Genomic DNA, 16,701 nt, shown 5'->3' with positions numbered 1-16,701 from the left:
AATTTTAAATGCTCACGGATGTATGCGGTCTTCTACACGCCTGCGTGCGCCCCAAAAGGGCGCACTGACGTGGCAATAGAGGTGGCCTTGCCACATCATCGCTTCCTCTGGTACGCAACAAAACCTGCCTATATATGTATAATAATTAATTATATACCTTTTACATTCATATAAATAATATATTTATACACATAAAATATTATAGTTAATTGTATTCCAATTTTACATTGATATTAATCCGGCACTTCCTCGCGCATGCGACCCCGTCGGTACTCTTTTATCTGCGCAAGGGAATCTCTCTCTCTCTTCCTCTTTTCCTCCGTCTCTTTCCTCTGTGGAGCACAATCGAAGCGAAGCAGCGTCAGCCGGTGCGCCTCCAAGATCGTCCCTCAGCATCAATGGTCAAGCAGCACTATGCCGGCGGGCAGAGCCGGCTTGGTTCTCCCCGCGCGAGCGGTAAAATCATCACCTTCATGCATTGACAGTGCGTGACGAGGACTGCCTGTTCCTCCCTTTCTATTATTTTCCCTTTTCCTTTTGTTGATTTTTTCCGCTGTTGGCTGTTTTTATTGTTGGATGTCAAATTGATGCAGATTTCCTCGTTATGCCATGAAATCCCTGAGGGAGATGGAAATGGGGCTGTAGCCGTGGTGTTAGATTCTTTGGAATTTAAGTGCGGAGATACAGGTGTGATCTTGTATTTACTATTCCCATTTCTTTCTCTTCTTTTGCCTTTGCCTGGCTGAGAAGCAACAGCGAGAAACCCCCCCAAATCCCATCTTTCACTTCGTGATTCCTTTTGTCTTTATTCAGGGGCTTCATATCTCTTGCAGTGGAGAGGGTAATAAGGTCTGAGATTTGTTGCGTCGAGGTTTCAGGCCATGGGATCTGAAGCTCTCGCGGAAGACTGAGGCGAAAGGTCCGAGTTTGTCTCCTGGAAAAGGGATGGACTTGAATCAAGGATGTCCATTCTGGGAGTCACTTAGTTACGAGATCCCTAATCCTTGGGCTCCAATCACGCCGGAAAAGCATGTGCCCGGCAAGTCGGAGAGGGCCTGCTTCGATATATGGAATGGGAGCGGCAGCGGTGGCAGCGACATCAGCCATAGCTCTTTTTCGGGATCGAGTTCCTCAGTAACTGCATTGGGTTATTCCAGCCAGGTCTATGTTCCCCGAACCAGCAGTTACTGTATGACGCCAAGCATGGCGACCATAGGTGAATCTTCGGTTGGATGGCAGCAGACGCCTCACACAAATCTGATGGCCTTGGCAAACGCAGCAGCCATCTCTAACAATTCACCATTTTTCCATTCAGGCAACAACTTTGAAGTTGCTGCTACTCCAAGCACATCGTCACCTGATGAAGATTTTCTCCTGAAACTAGACCATCATAACTGTGAGTAATTCTTACCCTTGATGATAATCCATTTTTCATGTTTAAATTGAACTTATTTTGTTGGGTGTTTGCAGATGGATTGGCTAACAGTTTGACACCCATTACTAATTTGTTGATGGGGAAAACAATAAGCATGGGTGTAAACAACGGGACAACATATCCATGCACACCAGTATGTTTGGAGAAAAATAAACTCGTGCAAGATTATTCACCCTTCCAATTCATCGACCTGGTAGATGATAGTTCAAATGTACAAAATAAATGGAACAATACATGGATGTCACAAGCCCCAGCTGCAGAGCAAGTGGAGTTTGGCATTTCAGAGTTTGTCTCACCACCTACTTCATTACCAGTTATAATAAATTCAGGAATGGAAATGCCACCTGAGTTACTACTCTCTCTTCAACAATCGACAGAACTTGAGGCTGTTGTTAGATCTGAAGAAGGCTATGATCAAAGACTGAACCAAGTGACAGAAGGAAAGATGCACAACAGTGATTTTGACTTGAACAAGATGCCACAACAGAAGCCTAAAAGAAAAAAACACAGACCCAAGGTCATTAAAGAAGGCAAACCAGCCAGAACACCGAAACCAGCCACTCCCATGCCCAAAACTCCCTCTCAGAAGCGGAAGTACGTAAGAAGGAAGAATGCCCAAGCCTCTTCAGAGATCCTGTGCAATAAACAATGTGAAACTCCTGCACCACACTGTAATGCTGATTTAGGGTCTTCAAATAATATAGGAAACAACTCATGTCATAAGAGGAATCATGTAATGACGGATGAGAACTCTTCACTTTATTCAATCAGCAATCCAGGTGGAACTGCTGATCCAGAGTATATATGTGGGACTAAATCAGTTAGAAGAAGGTTGGTGTTTGAATCAGGGCCTCCTGAAGCTAGAAATGCAGATAAATTATCAACAGTGGCATCTGCATGCAATCTAGAACCTCTAGTTCAAGTTGCATGCCCTTCAGGCAACAGTTCTAACAGAAATATAGCTGTAAGTATGCTTCATTCTGGCTCACTGGAGGTGATGGACAACTTAGCATCAGTAAGTCCATTTAGCCTCAACAGCTCTATAGATTATCTGCCAAATGATCACATGAGTTTGACTTTAACGACAAGTCCTCAACCTGGTGGAGTTGAAACAACTAGAATTGACCAAATTCACAATAGGTGTACAACACTAAATCCGCCTACACCTCCTCAGCCTACTACTAGGGAAAATTTGAAAAAGCTAGCTAGGAAAAAGTTCCTTAACATCACTCCAAACTTGGATTCACAGCTAGCATCAAATTTGCAGCAGCAGAAGAAAAGAACTGGCGATATGCTTGAGGAACATGCTCATGCCTCCAATGGTGGTGAGAAACTTGTTGAATTTAAGGGTCTAAGTCACAATGCTTCAGATCTATCTCATAATTTTAATAACCAGAGAGCAGAGAATGGGAACAAATTCACATCATCTGCTGCTTCTTCCTTGCCATGTATGACTTTGGATGCATCTATAAATTTATCTGTGGCTTATGTGAGAAACTTATTTCACCTTAAAAACCAGCTAAACTCTGAAGGCAACACGGTTACAAGATCAGAACTGAATTTCAATCCAGACAATGTAACTTATGCATCTTCTGTGGTGGAGCATAACAATATGATGAAACCTGGAAAAGGGCATGGAAGATTGAATGCTTTGGTGCATAACAACTCCTCAACTCCTCAACAAATACTTGGACCTAAGGAGAGACTTAGTGACAATCCTGACCTTAGAACATACACGGAAAATCAAGTTGAAACGAAAAGAAAACGAAGCAGGAAGAATAAAGATGCTCAGAATGCAATTCACATAACAGACACAAATAATGTGGATTTGCAAGGCCAAAGGGTGACTTCTGGAGTGTTGATACCTTTTGGGTGTTGTCCAGATCAAAAGACTATGGAACTACCCATATTTTCTACAGGGGACTTCAGTAAGCAAGGTTCCAATCTTGTGAGTATAGATAGTTTAAGTTCAGATGTGATATTACCATATGCCAATTTGTTGGATGATGTCACTTGTAGGTTGAGAGATCTTAGAGTTTTTGAGTTTGATCCAACTAATATACAAAATGCTATTGTTCCTACTAATATACAAAATGCTATTGTTCCTTATGTTGGAGATGGTGTAATTATTCCATATGAGGGCCCATTTGATCTCACCAAGAAACGACGCCCTCGCCCTAAGGTTGATCTAGATCATGAGACAAATAGGGTCTGGAATCTTCTAATGGGAAAGGAAAGGGGTGACACTGATCAGGGTACAAATGCTGAAAAAGAAAAATGGTGGGAAGTAGAAAGGCAAGTTTTTCGTGGGCGTGTAGATTCATTCATTGCTCGAATGCATCTTGTCCAAGGTAACTTTCTCTCATTAACTATTCAATACTGTGGGGTTATATATATATATATATACATCTTGTCCTGGTATATTGGTTGTTTGACATATTGACATAGGTGTATTGCTGAATTACAAAGATAATATAATGAATATTAAATTGTGGAGCACAATGATAGACAAATTGTTAAAGTTTATTAAACATTGAAATTCTTTGGATTTAGAGTGTTCCACATGATATATGGTTTAAAGTTTATTTAATTTCTAACAACAAAATTAGCAATTTGAATAAAACAAAACTGTAATATGATTATTTTTACATGGACTAATATTCATTATTTTAGTCCCTAATCATCAGTCGAGGCTTCTCATATGATGCCTAGGATGTGCTATTGTATCTTTGTGACAAAAATGCAAGCTTTTTCCAACATTAATTGAATTATTTGGTGAAAATCTGTGCCTTCTCTTCTCATTTTCTTGGGTATGACAGCGAACATCGACATCATAAATATGTGAAAAATGAAAAGGAGACATTGTGCAGAGCAGATCATATAGTCAATAACTTGTACTCTTTATCTATCATATTTGTGCCATATCAAACAGTCAATAATGTCAAATGTTCTCTTTATTTATCATGTTTGTACCATAATCTAATCATGACTCCTTCAATACTTTATTTCCTATATTTGTTTATTTTTTACTTCTAATATTTCTTTTATAGGGGACAGACGTTTCACTAAGTGGAAAGGTTCAGTTGTGGACTCGGTTGTTGGTGTTTTTCTGACTCAAAATGTTTCAGATCATCTTTCAAGGTAAAACAAAATAGAATAATTTCATTCTGGGATTTTGTGACCAGTACGTATTGAAAAATCAACCGCCCCTCCCCACCCCACCAAAACCACACACACACACCACTGACACCATATATTGCTGAAGATGTTAGTCTATTCCCTTCGCTTTCTGGATCCTTTTTGGTTTGTGACCCAGCCCGTATGCTATTAGCACCACTAACAGTGATCATCATGTGGTAGCTGTACTTTAGCCACAAGGCAAATCTTAATTGCAAAATAGCTTTCTATTTTCCTGTTTAATTTGCCCCGAAGATCCAATTTATTAGTTAATCTAACAAAATTAGTCTTGGTAACCAAACCTCCAAAACCGACTGAAGTAGGGCAAAATGAAATCCCAGAAAATATCTATAGGTGATGGTAAATCTAATACACAAATGAAATTAGAGAATGAAACCTGTTTTCTCTAAAGCTCAACTTCTTGCACTTTGATGATCATATTAATCTTCACAGCTCTGCCTTCATGTCACTTGCTGCAAAATTCCCTCCAAAGTCACGATGCACAAATTCAGAATACAGTGATATATGTGCCAAGCATGAAGATACCAGCATAATATGCCTTGATGGCATAAGCAAGATGCACGGACAGACAGTGGATAGACAATTGCAAGGCACAAGATCTTTGGTAGCTGGTGGGAATGAAACTACAAATAATAATGAATTATTTATTATTGATAATACTACTTACATGGTAAATGACTGTGCAAAAGTTAACTATACAGGTTCAAAGGAAAATGTAATGGGTGTCAGTAATGATTCACCAGATAGAGAGTCAGGCACCCCAGACACTCAGATAGGATGTGAATGTGTAGCAGAGGCTGAAGGCAGATGGGCAATCGAGGATGTTGGTTCATACCAAGACTCTGTTGTTTCATCCCAAGACTCTTCCGAAAATGCAGTTCAGATAATTGATCACTTTGGGATAAATTCCTTGTCAAACATTAGAGAAGAAGATTTAACAATACAAAGTTTGTGTCATGGTTTTGACAAATCAACTTCATTTACTGGGCTTTTGAACTATGTCTTGGATGTATCAGGCAATCTCAGTAATAATAGTCCATCCATTTTAACACCTAATATTAATGCTCAAGATACAAAGCGTGCTGAAACAAGTTCTGCTGCACTTCCATTGCCACATCTATTCGACGATTGTTCAAGTTCAGGATTAACAGTCATGGAGCATCTCAATGAACAAACTAAGAGAAGCATGTCTCAGCCTGATTCAGATCTGTCAGAAATGAAAAAGGCAAACACAATTGAGTTAAGTTCACCCAATGAGCATTCAGCAGACAAAATTACTGGAGTGATATACTTGCAGAATTCGGAAGCTGTTCCTGGGACTCGAACTGCAATTGGTTTATTTCCAGATGCATGCAAAAATTCTCTACAACCTCTCTCTGGTGCAGAAGCAGAATCTTGCCTTAGAAAGCTATATTACTACCCTACCAGCGTCCAAAAAGAACTAAATGAAGGTTTGCTAGGTCAATCCATTTCCCAGGGATGCTCACTTGTATCTGAAAATTGTTCAATCAAACTCCAGCCAGAGGATATAAAAATATGTGAAAATTGGAGTACCAAACAAGCTATTGAATTGGAACTTCAAAAGAAACATTATGAAACCCTGCAAAAATCCCAAGTTTGGCATGATAACAAGGATCCATTGGAAATGTCTAAGAGTCTCCAATTAGACTTGAAGGATGATGATGCTCTCATTTCAAATAAGGCATCAGATGAAACAGCAAAAAATAAAGCTAAAAGGAAGATTGATAATGAAAGAAAGAAGGCCTATGACTGGGAAAGTTTGCGGGAAGAGGTATACCGTGTTGGAAGTAAAGAGGAGAGAGACCTGGATAAAATGGATTCAGTCGACTGGGAAGCAGTAAGGTCTGCTGATGTGAGGAAAATATCAGAGACCATTAGAGAGAGGGGAATGAACAACATACTGGCTGAGAGGATAAAGGCATGTCAAACAAAATAACTAATGAGATATTTCTTATTTACCACCAGATAACACATGCTTATTAATGTTGCTTTGTCTTGTATGTAGGAATTTCTAAATAGACTGGTCAGAGATCACGGAAGCATTGACCTTGAGTGGTTAAGGCAAACTGAACCTGACAAAGCCAAGTAAGAATAGTAGAAAATGATGGTGCTTGTTCTACCATACTGCCACATTACCATCTGAAACATGCTAATATTTGTCAGTTTCTAGACAACACGGATTCATTTATTTCATAATGCTTTACCTTCAATTTTGATAATTTTCAGTGTTCAGATGAATACTAGTGATCGATGAGAGAAATTAGAGAGTCTACAATGATTTATCTGATTATCTTAAGTCCAATCCATGAGTAGTGCTATTTTAACGAAGAACCTAAATTTTGACAATGGTTAATGGGTGAGAAGAGTACTAAGTGTCTGGATGAAGTCAAGTATTAGGCTAAGCAAGCAGTTTGCTAAAATCCATGACCTGGAAGCTAAAATTGGTTGCTTTGTCTGCTAAATAACTTTATATAAATGAATTAAGAATAATTGGTCAATAGCATTATGCCTATTACTTTACAACTTTGTGGATCTTGTTAGGATAGTGCATTATTTTATACACCAAGTCTTGTTTCCATAACCTTTTGCTACTATCAGGGACTACCTCTTAAGCATACGAGGATTAGGACTAAAGAGTGTTGAGTGTGTGCGACTTTTGACACTTCATCATCTAGCTTTTCCTGTAAGTTTTCTAATTTCATGTGCTGGTTAGTGTTTAGTAGATAAATGTCTTCTTAAACTCTCCATTTTTATAGGTTGATACAAATGTTGGTCGCATAGCTGTCAGATTGGGATGGGTACCACTACAACCTTTGCCTGAGTCCCTCCAGTTGCATCTGCTAGAGCTGTATGTTTATGTTTATTTTTCATGGCAGTTATTTGACATATCAAGAGAGTTCTTACCCCCCCTTTTTTTTTGAAAGCTACCCCATACTAGAGACAGTTCAAAAGTACATTTGGCCGCGACTCTGTAAACTTGACCAGCGGACTCTGTAAGTTCATAAACCTTATTCCAAACAAAGTAATTTTCACCAGAAACTATCAAACAAATTTATATTCTGGAATTTTACAAGCTCCATTTTCCATATTTGCATCAGTAGAAGTCCCAAATTCATTATTAAAGTTTCTTAATAAAATCTGTGTACATGAATGTGCAGATACGAGTTACATTACCAAATGATTACTTTTGGAAAGGTAATACTGGTGAATTAGTTTGGAGGAACTACATATTTACCGTTATTCAGATTTATTATTTCAGATATGTGTAATAATACAACAAGTTTTGTGCAGGTTTTTTGCACAAAAACCAAGCCGAACTGCAATGCATGCCCAATGAGAGGAGAATGCAAACATTTTGCGAGTGCATTTGCTAGGTTTGCGACTGGAATAACATCTACTGCTTAAGATAGTGGTGCACAAACACCTATAAGAGAGATTTATATTTTTAACTAAATAGCTGATACGCACAACAAAGAAACAAGCATATTAATATGCCACCCCTAAGATGTATTTTAATAGGCTATCCTAGGTTCCTAGCCATTTGGGAATGAAATGAAATAGCACCTAAAATACCTTAACAAAATCTAAACATAAGTCATCATAACATTTATTGCATAAACCAAAGCTAATAGTGGGGAATAACCGTCTCAATGCAAACTTGCTGTCCTTTGCAATTGACTTGCTGTGACAATCATTAAATTTTGGAAACAACATTAATGCAACTACGGTCATTGCTACATCTGAATAAGTTTTCTGAGTCATGGTCAAAGTAGTTGGATAATAAATTGTAGGGATCACTTAAAAATACAAGTAATTAAGAGTAAGGATGGAGTAAGAGGACATGATATAGTGGTGCATTATATGCAAGCATCTGTCCCCAAGGTGTAGCACAAATGGTGGGCGTATGGTAGTGTGTCCGAATTGGGCAGGGGACAATCCCCAGGGTGTCACTGCCTGTGGTAGTCCCTGCTATGCACCTTCACATATGTATCTGAATTTACCTCCCTCCATATCTGTGGGACCGACTCTAAGGGGGCCACTGATGTGGTGGTTCCACATTATATGCAAGCATCAATACATGTAAAAATTGGAAAATAGAGTTTCATTAAGAACTAATGCATGCAGTTTGAAGAATCATTGTTAGCTAAAATTTGAAGTTCAGTAGGATAAATAAAACACAATCTGTTAATCAAAATTAATTATCAGAATAACAAAACATAAGATATATTATTAAAATAACATTATCAACGCTCTATATATACATTAATATATGAATACTCCTTTTACATAAGATCAAATTTACAATTTTCATAACTCGACACGAATGATGTATGATCCTTGTTACAGTGCTAGATTGGCACTCCCTGGACCAGAAGAAAAAAGCTTAGTGCACATATCTATGCCCATTGCCTCTGAAACCAACAATGAACAAATTTTCAGTCCAAGACCTGTATATCAGATTGAGGGAATTGATGGCTTACACTCCATAACTGTTCCAGAAAACTGCATACCTATCATTGAGGAACCTGCAACACCAGAAGCTGAATGTGTTCAAATAGAAGAACGTGCAATTGAGGATGCATTTTATGAGGATCCAGATGAAATTCCTGCAATTAAATTAAATATTGAAGAATTCACGCACAACTTACAAAATTATATGCAAGCAAAAAACATGGAGATTCAAGATGTTGACATGTCAAAGGCTTTGGTCTCTATCAGTCCAGAGGTTGCTTCAATTCCCATGCCCAAGCTCAAGAATGTGAGTCGCCTACGAACAGAGCATCATGTGTAAGAACTTCAAGGCAGAATTTGTCCAGAGTTATCAAAAGATAGTCTTGATTTCCATAGTAAAACTTGCTTATATGAAATTATATGTTTATTTCAAGTGAAGCAAACTTATCTAGTTGTCTTCAATACAGATACGAACTTCCAGATTCACATCCTCTCTTAGAAGGGGTTAGTTCCCTTGTAAACAATATTTATAACAATCTTTTATGGTGATCTTCAGCTATTAATATTATGTACGTGACGTGTTATAGTTGGATGCAAGAGAGACTGATGATCCTTCTTCGTATCTTCTGGCTATATGGACTCCAGGCAAGAATTCATTCTACTCTACTGATTGTCAGCTCTAATCTGAAATTAGCTTGATCCTTTTGAAATTGTTGGGAATCTGGTTAGGTGAAACTTCACAATCTACAGAACCACCACAAGCATCTTGTAACACACAAGAAACAGGTGTATTCTGCAACATGGCTACATGCTTTACCTGCAGTAGTAGGCAAGAATCACAAGCACATATTGTCAGAGGAACAATTTTGGTAGGATTTTTTTTTTAACTATTTTTCAATTTTGAATTATTTTCAAAGGAATTATTGACAAACACTAACACTAATACTGTGTGCCTTCTTGGAGAGAAGAGTTTTGATTGAAGGAATAAAAACAAATATTTGGAGGGAAGTTGGAGTTAAGGAAATTGAGCAGTTTAGGAAGTTTGGGACAAACTTCCCTCATGCACTTTTCTTCCCTCCATTTCCTCTGATTACTACTTTCTCAATCTATACCATTGCTTTTTCCTTTCTCGAGAGTGTACACAGAATTAAAAAAATAAATAAATCAAGGAAATAAAGGAGAATGTGTAAATTTTCAATACTGACATCAGATTGTTCCTCTTAAATTTTTTCCACAAACAGATTCCATGCCGAACAGCTATGAGAGGATCTTTTCCACTCAATGGAACCTATTTTCAAGTCAATGAGGTGATTTAACTTATCAGATTATGGTATTGGCTATTGGTAGATGTCCTTTAGGAATAAAACTATTATATGAAAATAGTATTGTCCCTAGAAACTGGTGGCCCGCCTTTGTTTTTTTTACCATCACTGTTTGCATCAATGTAGGTCTTTGCAGATCATGAAACAAGCCGGAACCCAATTGATGTACCCAGGGACTGGATATGGAATCTGCCAAGGAGGACAGTATACTTTGGAACATCAGTACCATCAATATTTAAGGGTATAAATGTAGAATCTATTTCGTGGTCTTGAAACTAACTAGAAGCGTTCTGACAGTTTCTCATATTCACCCATGCTTTTCAGGACTAACCACTGAGGAGATACAACTTTGCTTTTGGAGAGGTATGCAGTGATAATAATTAATTGCCATGTTCATTGCTTTGATAATAATTTGAGTTTTGAAGTGACTGCTAAGTTTCTGCACAGCATACTGAAGACAACAGGACAAGCAAGCACATATAACAGAAATGTAACTAGGATAAACTTAATGATACTTTTACCATGATAATAATTACTATGCACAACTTCTAAATATTAGTGAATAGATTTTTATGAACTAAAAAAAAGAGCTAGGAATTAGTAGTTAAATCTGGAAAATCTTTTTTGAATTTTTCAGTGTTTGGTGCAATGCAAAATCATGGTTCACAAAATTTGGGAGGAAACAATATTTTTAGCAAAGTCATTTTCTCCCACTCAAGCCATCAGCGCTGCTCCCTCTGACCCCCCTTCTGATAGCCCCCTTCAGTAGTCCTTCACTCGGCTACTACTATGCCTCCTTATACAACTCTCTGCACCCTCTAATGCCTTCGACAATCCTCTTTGCTTTGGCCCCTTTGTTAGTTCCTAATGCCCTCTTCAGGCTGAGCTTGATAAGGCGGATACTGAGGTGGAGCTCTAGACACTCTTTTGCGAGCTTCCTCGAAGGGGGTTAGGTGCATACTGAGCTACCCCTTTGCTCGTCCGGTAAGGCACCCTTGAGATGCAGTTCTTGGTGCCCTCTTGTGAGTCCCTTCTAGGCAAAGCAGCAGGGATCAAGTTGCCCTGTTTCTCAATGCAGTGGAGGTGACAATCAAGGCAAAGATTGATCTGGTGGGGTAGCTGCAAATTGAATAGGCACAACTTCATCCAGCTAATGAGGTGTGGGTTGAGGTAGGTTCAACTCGACAAGATTGATATGGAAAGAAAAGAAACGAAAATATTTTTATCAAACAAGAAAGTTCTATGAAATGACGATTAGACTTGCTATATTATATAAAACTGAATATTAGGCTATGACTCAAGCACATGAGTAGAAGTTGCGAGTTACAAAGATGATAATGTTAAGATGAATATGCGAACATACAAGGATGGATAGAAAACATTCGATTGAAAGTCAGAATTGCACCTAATGAGAAAAACTTTAGGAGACACATTTAAAATGGTATGGACATGTACGTAGACGATCAATAATTACTTCAGTAAGACGATGTGAAACTATGATAAACATGCACATTAAATGAGAAAGAGGAAGACAAAAGAAGACTTAGTCAGCAACGATAAAATAAAATAAAATATTTTTAAATATAGATGATGATATAGTAGGAGATAGAGTCAAATGTCCTAGAACGATTCATATATCTGACTACGGCTTGGCTGTAGTTGTAGTATAGTCAAACAAGGAAAAATAATTAATTTTGTTGTAAAAGTTTTCTTTGATTTTTTTTAATTTATGTGAACCAAATAGACACTTCGAGCATCGGAGCTCCCACTGTGACGTGGATGCCATGAGAGAGCTCCTTTGTTGATTTCGAGGAAGCGACGCCGTGAACACTGAGCCATGTTTTCATTTTTTATTAAATATTTTTTTTTATTTATGTTTTAAAAAAATAATAAAATATCAAAAACAAAAATGATGAGAAATATGAGGGAGAGAATATTATACAATTTTATAAAAATTTATGAATTTAAATTTTATAAAAATTTAATTATATATAATGTATAATATGAAGGAGAGATGAGAAATATATAATGAAAATTGTGGGACCCATGAAGAAGTTGTTGAGAAGTTTTTTGATAGTGGAGAGATGTGTGAGCTTTTTTACTTTTGGCGTGACGTGGATGTGGCAACGAAGGAGCTTATGGAGAGGTTTCGCGACTGTAGATGCCCTTAATGCAATCCTAAAGTATTTTTGTGCTTGACAATTGGGTGGCTACTAGAGTCATCTAGCGGTGTTAAAAATGAATTCGATCCGCCAACCCGACCCGAGTCAACCCTAAAAATATTTGGTTAGGGTTGGGGGTTCTAGGGTTTGGTCAAGTCGAGTTAGAGCCGAAATCTGACTTGAATTTTTTTTGGGTCTGGTTTGAGTTGACTCAGATTGAGTTGTTTGGAGCCCATTTGGAGAGAAAGGTAGGTGGTTTGTCTTTTTATTTTCATGTTTAAAGTTATGTATTTTACTAATATTTTTTAATTTAAATATTATTATTATTATGTGTTTTGAATTTTTATTTAATTATTTTATTAAAAAATAAAAGAATAATATCGGGTTGGTCAAGTTGGCGGGCTATTCGGGTTGGTCCGGGTTTATAGTTTTCGAGTTTGGTTCGGGATGAGTTCAGGTTGGGAACTTTTTGCAATACCTTTACTTCAACCTGATCTTAATCCATCTGATCGACCCAAATTGACACCACTAAGTCATCGGATATAACCATTTTGATACTTCATCCATATGAGTGATTTTTTTTTGGGATTTGTGTGAAAATTAAACAAGAAAAACACATAGTGGAAAAAGGAACCTACCAGAGATTCATCCGAATTCAGATTAAATCGTTGGTGCAGAAAGATACCTTTAGATTCGCAGAACCTTTGTGAATCTAGAGAGTCAAGCCGATCTAAGCACAATCAAAGTGTTTGTGTCTCTTTGGTATCCACACGAGTATAGTTGTCGTTCGTCTCATGAGCACAATTGGAGTCTCACGTAATCATACGCGTAGTGCTGGCTATCTGCATATATATAAGTTGAGATTAAACCCTAACTTTTAGGGTTATCCCAATCTCATTAAATAAGACATGTTCTTAGCCTACGCAACCACCAAGTCTTATCTAATAAGACAAATAAAACATGGCCAAGTCTTATCTAAAAAGACGTTATCTAATAACATGGTTGATCCGGAGGATGATCAGTGGGCATCACGTGGATGAGGGAAGATTAACGAAACCTGCTAAGGTGGTTCTAACAAAGGGAAGTCGAGTTGACGCTCGGCTCCTTGGCCTCCCAACTCCTGGGTCTCCCGACTCCTTCAACTGCCGGCTCCTTTGCCTCTCGCGTCCCGGCTCCTTCGCCTCTTGGCTCCTTGGCCTCCCAGCTCTTAGATCCTTGGTCTCCCAGCTCCCGAACTTCCTGGCTCTCGGACCTCCCGGATCCTTGGCCTTTCGGCTTCCAACTCTTTGGCCTCCCGACTTTTGGGCCTCCTGGTTCCTTGGCCTCTTGGCTCCCGTTTCTCGGCTCGCCTCCCGGCTTTGGGGCCTCCTTGCTCCCAGCTCCTTGGCCTCTTGGCTTCCAGGCCTCCCGGCACCCAACTCCCTGCTCCATGCTCCTTGGCCTCCCTGAGCCTCCCAATTCCTTAGCCTCCCGATTTCTGAGACTCCCGGCTCCAAAACTCCCGACTCCTTGGCTTTCCGGCTTCCAAGCCTCTTGGCTCCTTGTCCTCTCGACTCTCGGGCCTCCCGGCAACTGGGCCTCTCGTCTCCTTGGCCTCCCGTCTTCCGGGCTTCCTGGCTCCTTAGTGACACGCATCGGAATGTAGAACCATTTTAGGAAAGGATAACCATCGCATAAATATCAGATTATTTAAAAAAAAAAAGGATAATCATCATACAAATCTCGGATTATTTCGGGAAAAAGGTAGCGACATGAATAAGTTTTGCATTATTTAAGGAATTAAATAATGATAATGTGAAGATCGGAACGGAAGGAAAAACTTTGATGTCTCTCTGTAAAAGGTAGCCCTTTCCGACATCTAAGGTATATATACACATCTACGTATATCAAAACCCTAATATTGTTCTTATCCTCATTCATCCTCTAATTTAAGCGTAGGAGTGGCTATGCCGGGGAACCCCTTGCCATCATTCTAACATCTCTTCCTCATATTTTGCTGTCATCTAGGCTCGCAGAACAACATCATCCTCATTGTTATCCAATGATTGACGATTAAGTTGGCAACAAAGCCAACTCATCAGCGATTCACTCGTCGATGTTCGCGGGTAGGATCAAATTGATATTGTTTGTGGGAACATTAAATTAAATACCAGATCAGGATGTTAAAATGGATGATGTCGGAAGACCTAAAGTCATTGCTATGGCAATAGAGGATTTTGACAAATTGATAGTGGCGTCGGTGCAAACAGTGTTAAAAGGGCAACCCTCACATCTTCCACCAACGATCAATCCCTCAACCGAACCGCCACCTCGGTTAGTTGAAGCAGTGTCGATGTACCAGAGGGTACCTTGGCCTACAAAAATGCCACAGATTGCATTCCCTTACTGTTCGGTAAGTCCGTTGCGAGAGAACATTCTGTAGAATCTTCTAGTGAAACCCCTTATCGGGATTTTCCTAGGGAAAAGAGCCTCGAATCTGGTGGAACAAAAACTCTTTGAGACCCTTCGTTTTTAAGAGATATCTTTCAGGATGAGTTGCTGAGACACTTTCGGGTGCTGCAGATCGAATAATATAATGGTACTACAAATCCCAAAGATCACGTTTGCAAATTCGAGAATATTTTAGAATAATTAACCTACATATTTTATGGAGTATATATTAATATTAATATTTTATGGAGTCATTAATTAACCTACATATTAGTCTCAATATATTAATATTGTCATTGTATATTAATATTTGATTACGAATAATTGAGAATAGTGTTTTAGATATCTATAGTCTTTCACAATAAATTCAAATAATTGATATGCTATAGAAAAGAATCTACCACTCTATGACATTATTATATTTAATCAAATTTATACACATTTAAAGCAAATATAATAAACACAAAATGTTGCCTTTTAATATGATACAATAATCTCATATCCATCATTTCATGATTGACTCTTAGAGCTGACACTAACACTTTCTAAGTAGCTATTACTGATACAAGGATTTCCATGGAATATGCGGTAAATTGTAATTTGAACATTGATTTACAACATTTGGAAGTCTTTATCATCATATTTTAGCACTTACACATCCAATCTCTGAGATTTGAAGCATTGGTCCTAGATTTCCATTATTATGCTAACTGTATTTGGTGATCTGTAGCAGTGTTCCAGACTAATTGCGAAACAAATTGTTCTATGTTGTCTCAACCTAATCTTCACACATTCATTATAGTTCACGTCCTATCAGAATGAATTCATTCCTCTACCACCACTTACCTTGAACTCGTGCCAGAAGAAAGGCAGCATAGTTATCCATATAGTAGTAACGAGGATTCTTTTTCTTATATTTCAATCCTTAACTAAGAAATGGTAGATGGACGAAGCGTTATTATTTCCCTCCATTGTATCAATACTACATGTTAAATTCTGAAAATGTCCAAAAGCTACAGACTACCTTTACCTTCTAATGGAATGCAAATTTTGTGCAGGATTTGTTTGTGTGAGAGGTTTTGACAGAAAAACAAGGGCACCAAGGCCTCTCTATGCCAGATTGCACATTGCAGCAAGCAAGACACAGAGAAACAGCAAAGATCAAAGTAAGCCACCGGGAAAGAGTAAGCCACCAGGAAAGACGGCGACTGAGACCAATCACAATCAGACTGAATCCATTTTGATCTCATTAACTGCTGTAACAACACCTCACTAACACCAGGACCAACCATCCATTTGGAGATGCTGGCACTGAATTGCTGATTCGATGATTCAATAATCTCAAGCTCAAAATAAGCAACCCATTCTGAGAGCAGGGCTAATTATTGTTTCTGCATGCTCCATTCATGCCGTCCGTTTGACTTAGGAAGAAGGGGACTGCTCGATGCTGGTCATGAAATAATCTTTGCCAGACATTGTCAACTGTTAATTGTGTCACTTAGGGTAATTTTAGTCCAGTTCATTTTTTTTTTCTTTTCAAATGTAGTTACATTACAGTCTAGGAATCTCTGTTGTAGTTGAAGGAAATTGCATTCCAGAAGCTTAACCTGACTGAATCAAGCAATGAATGCTTTCAGGAAGAAAAACATCCACTAGTTGTTATCATCTATGAATGATTCTC

At 38.4% G+C, this 16,701-nt stretch overlaps 1 protein-coding gene across 4 annotated transcripts; it reads left to right on the top strand.

The window, feature by feature from the left end:
- Positions 1–250: 250 nt before the first annotated feature.
- Positions 251–16,687, top strand: LOC122022661 (protein ROS1A-like). Of its 4 annotated transcripts, none has more exons than XM_042580713.1 (21): positions 252–456; positions 594–687; positions 814–1,396; positions 1,471–3,786; positions 4,486–4,576; positions 5,066–5,244; positions 5,335–6,572; positions 6,660–6,739; positions 7,253–7,337; positions 7,411–7,502; positions 7,579–7,647; positions 7,813–7,849; positions 7,946–8,028; positions 9,002–9,442; positions 9,574–9,610; positions 9,694–9,751; positions 9,836–9,975; positions 10,348–10,413; positions 10,555–10,669; positions 10,753–10,791; positions 16,079–16,687. In XM_042580713.1, the coding sequence occupies exons 3-21, from the start codon at positions 946–948 to the stop codon at positions 16,294–16,296; spliced, it is 5,835 nt and encodes a 1,944-aa protein (XP_042436647.1). In that variant the 5' UTR covers positions 252–456; positions 594–687; positions 814–945; the 3' UTR covers positions 16,297–16,687. The 4 variants fall into 4 exon arrangements, with proteins under 4 accessions (XP_042436648.1, XP_042436649.1, XP_042436647.1 ...); XM_042580712.1 differs by having other exon boundaries at positions 252–484; XM_042580714.1 differs by lacking the exons at positions 10,348–10,413; positions 10,555–10,669; positions 10,753–10,791; positions 16,079–16,687 and having other exon boundaries at positions 251–484; positions 9,002–9,413; positions 9,836–9,970.
- Positions 16,688–16,701: the final 14 nt, after the last annotated feature.

Source organism: Zingiber officinale, chromosome 9B (assembly GCF_018446385.1).
Source record: "Zingiber officinale cultivar Zhangliang chromosome 9B, Zo_v1.1, whole genome shotgun sequence".
Lineage (NCBI taxonomy): Eukaryota > Viridiplantae > Streptophyta > Magnoliopsida > Zingiberales > Zingiberaceae > Zingiber > Zingiber officinale.
Note: the sequence above shows the minus strand (reverse complement) of the source record. Positions and strands in the feature narration are given on the sequence as shown.

Coding starts and splice junctions, on each gene's coding strand:
- LOC122022661 (XM_042580713.1), top strand. CDS start 946: ATGGACTTGAATCAAGGATGTCCATTCTGGGAGTCACTTAGTTACGAG. Junction 7,338..7,410: donor TTCATCATCTAGCTTTTCCT/GTAAGTTTTCTA, acceptor CCATTTTTATAG/GTTGATACAAATGTTGGTCG. Junction 10,414..10,554: donor CCTATTTTCAAGTCAATGAG/GTGATTTAACTT, acceptor GCATCAATGTAG/GTCTTTGCAGATCATGAAAC.